This window comes from Eurytemora carolleeae, unplaced genomic scaffold (assembly GCF_000591075.1).
Source record: "Eurytemora carolleeae unplaced genomic scaffold, Eaff_2.0 scaffold501, whole genome shotgun sequence".
NCBI lineage: Eukaryota > Metazoa > Arthropoda > Copepoda > Calanoida > Temoridae > Eurytemora > Eurytemora carolleeae.
Window position 1 is genome coordinate 127,151 of NW_019396608.1, and position 6,555 is coordinate 133,705.

Sequence of the window (6,555 nt, forward strand, 5' to 3'; positions counted from 1 at the left end):
CTCCTCCCTCCCCTTTCTATATTCCCTCTCCTCCCTTCCCTTTCTATATTCCCCCTCCTCCCTCAAAATATTTCTAAAATAAAACTGTTGTGTAAACCTGGCTCAAGTTATCTGTACCTTATATGGAATAATTACATCATTAATTAAGAAAAGATAATTTTTTACAGATCTTAATTACTGTGTGTATATTTATATACACACTATATATACTAAACTGTTTATATATATATATACCCTATATATACTAAACTGTTTATATATCTATTTAATCATCTAACCGCCATTGTATATATATACACTATATATACTAAACTGTTTATATATATATATAATCATCTAACCGCTATTGTAGCATGAAGATCGGATTGCTGTGATCGCAGTTTTTTAATGAAATTATTGCATACAATTATTTATGCTAATTTTATGTTACATTTTTTTTAAAGACGTTCTATAAAGTGATCTTCGTGCTATGCTATACAGTTTAATTGATTCCCGAACTTTAAAAAATGGATTTTCCTAGAATAATTTTTTTGATATAACTGAAAATAAAATTTCAGTCAATCCTGTTTTTTTATTTCTGCTTATATTTCTAGAAATAATCATTGCATTGACAATAGTAAACCAATACCACAACATATTATTTTATTTTTATCTCGAAGGTTCTCACAAAAGTAATATATTTCTCTCGATACAGAGAAAATTTCTGTCAAAATCTTTTATAGACAACGTACTACAAAGCATAATAATATAGTCTTATAAATACTTATTACAAAAAAAGTTAATCAACGTAATTTTAAAAAAAAAATATTTTTTTTACAAAATTTTAGACGAGAAAATACCAAAGACGACCTTTTCAGAGTTAAAAGTAGAATGATATTTGCTAAAATTAGAACTGACAAGTAACATGCAGCGTGCTAAATTTCAAACCATATTTGCAAAAAATATGCAAACTTAATTTGCAATTATGAAAACAAGTTTTAGTTTAAACCTCGGATAAAGACATTTAGATTTATAAAGTCTTAGCTGGGAAGAAGAGAGGATTAATTTAAACGTAAATTCAAAAGAAAAATTTCTAAAATTCACATTTATTTTCTGAGCCACCGCGTACTGTAGTTTTGTCTAAAATTTGGACGGAGTTTGACTAACCCTTTCCTCACGCCCCACCGGTGTACATTTGAAATATCCGAGCCGGGCCAACCTTTGCAGTCCTACTAAAGCGGCAGAGTGTTTCCTTAATGTGATGTCATTTCTCATGTTTAAGTTTAATATATAGTAATATAGTAAAATTAAGTGTTTTGATAAAATTTCGGTTTAATTGATTAATAATGAAAAATACAAAATTGCATCCATTTTTAAAAATTGAATGCTGTGTTGAAAAAAGACGACTTCTTAGCTATCGCCATTCATTTGCACTTTTTGTTGGAGCTCCCAGTACGCATCCTTTTATTGATGGATGGGAAATGGAGTATGCATGATGTTCATGTTGAATTGTAGAAACAAAAAGTTTATTTTATCAGCTGTAAATCTGTTTTAGAATATTGTAAATCTTTCATTGCTTCGGGGCAAAATAAAATGCTTCTAACTTTTTTTTCTCAATTTTTTCAATGAAATGTTTAGAATTTGAAATATTTTGAGAACAATAACGAAAACAGGTTTTTTACTTAAAGAATATTTCCCCCTTGAATTTGCCTGTATAAGAACTATACAATGTCAGAACAAAATATATTTAAATCACACCCACCACTGCATCATGGGCGGTATACAATATTTTCCAAGGGAAGGAAATAATTTAATAAAGTGCACCTACCCTTTCCGGCCCCTTCTTCTGGAAACTAAAGGCTAGCCCAAACAATGTAAACAAAATCGCAATTTTTTTTCAAAGTTTTTGCATAATTTTTAAAAATTTGCAATTAAAAGGTCAAAGAAATTACAGAAAAAATCTTTTCTTTTTAATTTTGATATTTCTCATAACTTTTAGGATGAGGAGGAATAGTAAAGAAATTCCTTCATTAATTTCTTGCTTTATTATTTAGCAATTTGCAAATAGCAATAATTTATAATTATTTGCTTAAAGTTACATATTATAACTTTTCGTTAGCAAGAAAAGATTAAAAGTTACAAATGTGTTGCAATTTTTTTCAATATTCAGATTTGCAAGGATTGCAATAATTCACAAACGGTTTTAGTGGAAGGGGGGGGGGTTCACCATGATCCCGCCCCCAGGCGTTAGTCGGAATTGGGTTGATATAGTCACTTTTACTTTATAGAAACATCCAGAGGAATAAGCGATAGCAAGGTGCCGATTTATTATACAAGAAACGTGTTCAACATTGCTGAACCCAAACATTTGCACGACTAGAGTTTTTTTACATTACATTCTCAGNGTTCCAGGTTTCCATTCTGTAAACCAGTATAGGAAAATGAATTTGTGTAGTAAACTCAAAATTTCTTGTTTTTCATAAGACGTAGGCTGTAATTGTTTGTCCATAGGTTTCCACTCACCAGTGAATTGTATGGCGGACACCTCCCTGACACGGAAACACCTCCCCTTAAAGTTTTAACCATTTCAACATTTTAAACAAAGCATTGTTAAATCTTTAAAACTTATTAGATGCCATATATTAAAACGCAGTTAGCTTTTTGAATCTAATTTAATTTAATAAGTGATTTTATAAGTTATTATTTAAACTATAATATTGCTTTGTATCAACATCAAGCAGACTTAAGGTTTGTTATATATGTCGTCTTCCTTCCCACAGTTTTCTGTGCATGGAGGTTGACACCGGTTCTACTTATTTTTAAAACTTTTAAATATTTACATTTTCAGGAAATGCCATCTATATTCACAAATATTTTATTATATTTCATCAAGACTTTTTCACTATAGGTTTTCACTTTCCCCTTAATATCTTTTTAATATCTTTTGACAAATTATTTTTTATTTTTTAAGAGGCTCATTGGACATAATTCAACTTGAGGGATTCAGAAATCCTTCCTAAAGGTTTATAATTTAACTGGAGGAATTCAGATGTCTATCCAGGGGGTTAATTATTCCACTGGAGGGATTCAGATATTCATCCTGGTGGTTTATAATTCCACTGAAGGGATTCAGATATCCTTCATATGGGTTTAAAATTCCACTGGAGGGATTCAGATATTAATCTAGATTTATAAACCCCTGGAAAGATATCTGAATCCCTCCAGTGGAATTCAATCGTCTCTGAATTCTTATCCTTTGTGGGTAACCCTGTATATAGTCCTTGAATCGGGACTACAGTGGACTACAGGAGACTACTCTTGACTTCAGAGAGTAATGCATGAACTATTCAGACTCAGAGGGATACATTATAATTTACAGTCCTTGAATTGGGACTACATTAGGCTACATAGGGATACATTATAATATATAGTCCTTGAATTGGGACTGCAATGGGCTACATAGGGGACATGTAGTTGACTTAATATAGACTAACAGCATTTTTAACGCCAGGGGAGGCACATTTTTTTTGCCCTTCGCGCAAAAACGTGGTGGAGGGGAGGGATTGACACCCATGCTTTATCACAAGAGATTTGAAAACTTTTTTCATTCTGAAAACGTTGCTTTTGTAAACCTTCATCTTCAAAATATTATTTAAATCGATTGTTTTTTGGCAATCCTTTTTTTAGATCTAAAAGTTCTTTTATTTACCCCCATGATTTTTCGAAAACAATTTTTACATCTCATTTTTAATAATTTTAGTTTGTATATTCCTAATCTTTCTGCAAGCAGATTTCATACATTTTAAAACAATAAGAACAAAACTGAAAAAATTTTCCTTTTTTATTTTCGAAATTTTTCTGATCGGCAATAAACTGGCTAAAACTTTATTTGGTCATGTGATTATGTGAGTTACCACAAAAAAGAGCTTGGCCTGGTCGGTTTTGCGTTTCTCAGATAAGATACTGTGACCTTGACACGAAATTGGCATTGAACATCAGTTTTTTGAACTACAAATTTGGGAATTTTTTTATGGGAAAATCGGAAAACAATAAAAAATGGCGTGTTGAAATAAAAAGTTAAAAGATAATGTTGTTTCTTGCAAAAGTTGTAAGAATGCCACACATTGTTTTTGCGATCTAAATTGTGCGTCCTCGTGATTTTCTTAATGCTCCCACACGATTTCATCAGATAGTTGTTATTGGCTGTTGTTGCCTTTTTATTTCAACTCCATTTACATATTCCTTTATTCCGGGTTTCTAAGCCTCAATGCATATATTTCAGTCAGGCTGGGCGTCAGAGAAAGGTATTTATTCAAGAAACAAACGGGATTTCTCTTCTAGGATACCGTCGATCTGAAAAAGAAACTAGCATTAAAACGCTTTCTTGAAATGTTGGAAAGATTAAAAAAATTCACTACGGTGGAAAGAACGATAATTGGTTGAAAAAAACGCTCCTAGTTGAAGTTAAAAATCAATTCATTCTGAATAATTTTCAAATTCAATGAGTATTGAAAATTATCAAGGTGCAAACATTTCGGGGACGGAGAAAGTGGGAGGAAGGATTCGGAAGCTAAAAAGAGGGGCATGTGAAGAAACCTATTTCTAGATACTGAATAATTACAAGCTTACTTTTCCTCTGTACAGTCAACACATAGATTAAAATGATGGGGAGAATAGATATAAAGGATGAGTACAATATGGTGTACATGATATTCTTCTATCTCTCGGTTGGGATGCTTCTACCATGGAATTTCTTTATTAACGTCAACGGTTATTGGATGTTCAAATTTAGAACTGTCAACGAAACCATAGAGGGAAACAATACAGGTAGATTCGTGCATAGGTTAATCATAGGTAAATTATTTGATAGATTAGTATATTAGTAAATAGGTAGATTAGTAACTAAGCTAGGTAGATTAAAAAATAGGTAGATTAGTAAATAGGTAGATAAGTAAATAAGTCGATAAGTAAATAAGTAGATTAGTAAATATGTAGATTAGTAAATAGATAGATTAGTAACTAGGTATATTAGAAAAAGGTAAATTAGCGAATAGGTGCATTAGTAAATAGGTAGATTAGGGCCTAGGTAGATTAGTAAATATTTAAGTTAGTAAATAGTTATATTAGTAAAAAGGTAAATCAGTAAATAGGTAGATTAGTAACTAGGTAGATTAGTAAATAGGTAGATTAGTAAATAGTCAGATTTGTAAATAGGTAAATTAGTAAATAGGTTGATTTTTAAATAAGTAGATTCGTAAATAGGTATATTAATAAATAGGTAGAATAGAAAAAAGGTAGAATAGCAAATAGGTAGATTAGTAAATAGGTAGATTAGTAAATAGGTAGATTAGTAAATAGGTAGATTCGTAAATAGGCATTTTAGTAAATAGTTAGATTAGTCAATAGCTATTTTTGTAAATAGTTAGATTAGTAAATGGGTGAATTAGTAAAAAGGTGGATTAGTAAATAGTTAGATTAGTAAATAGGTATTTTAGTAAATAGTTAGATTAGTAATGGGTGAATTAGTAAAAAGGTAGATTAGAACATTAGTAAATTAGTAAATAAGTAGATTAGTAAATAGGTAGATAAATAAAAAGGTAGATTAGTAAATAGTTGGATTAATAGGTATATTAGTAGTATCGTATCTTGTTTGTAATTGTAAGTGGATTCAAAGGTAGAATAGCAAATTGGTAGATTAGTGAATATTCAGATTAGTAAATAGGTAGATTAGTAAATAGGTAGATTGGTAAATAGGTGGATTAATATAACATTAGTAATATCGTATCTTTAAAGGAAGATTGTAATTTGTAAGTAACAGGATTCAAAGGTTGAATAGTAAATAGGTAGATTGGTAAATAGGTGGATTAATATAAAATTAGTAATATCGTATCTTTAAAGGAAGGTTGTAATTTGTAAGTAAAAGGATTCAAAGGTTGAGTAGTAAATAGATAAATTAGTAAATATGTAGATTAGTAAAAAGGTAGATTGGTAAATAGGTGGATTAATATAAAATTAGTAATATCGTATCTTTACAGGAAGATTGTAATTTGTAAGTAAGTGGATTCAAAGGTATATTAATAGACAAATTATACTTAACATTGGTAAATTAACAGGTAGACCTAGATAATTATTAAATCATTGATTATTTCCAATTAAAAATCTGTAATTTAAGATTTATATTTATGTGTAGATATTGGTCCAGGTAAGCTGAATGACCGCCAGCTTGAGTTCACTGCAGATCTAGCTTTAGCTGCCATGCTTCCTAATGTTATGTTTCTCATTGTTAACGGTTTGATAGGACATAGACTGAGAATTATTCCCAGGTACTTTCACAAATTCTTTTTGTATAATCATTTGTTTTTTAAATTTATTCTATTGAGGTTGATTTTTTCCCTGATTGGAGTGGTTATATTATTCATGGTTACGACTGGTAAGAAGTTTTTTAAGTTTTGGACCATTTAAATCTGATAACTCTTATTCTCGATTCATATTTGTATCCCTTGTCTTAAATCATAGCAAATCTAAGCCATTTCCAAATTAATTTCGTCTTCGTTGAAAGTTTAGTTTGTATATTCA

The 6,555-nt window shown here is 30.1% G+C and overlaps 1 protein-coding gene across 1 annotated transcript in view; it reads left to right on the forward strand.

Moving 5' to 3' along the window:
- Window positions 1–3,773: 3,773 nt before the first annotated feature.
- LOC111706234 (equilibrative nucleoside transporter 1) overlaps window positions 3,774–6,555 on the forward strand; it is a gene marked incomplete in the record, with an annotated part of 6,265 nt that continues 3,483 nt past the window's right edge. Inside the window, 3 exon segments of the mRNA XM_023479056.1 lie at window positions 3,774–4,806; window positions 6,170–6,302; window positions 6,360–6,409. Coding sequence (XP_023334824.1) covers window positions 4,641–4,806; window positions 6,170–6,302; window positions 6,360–6,409 — 349 coding nt within the window.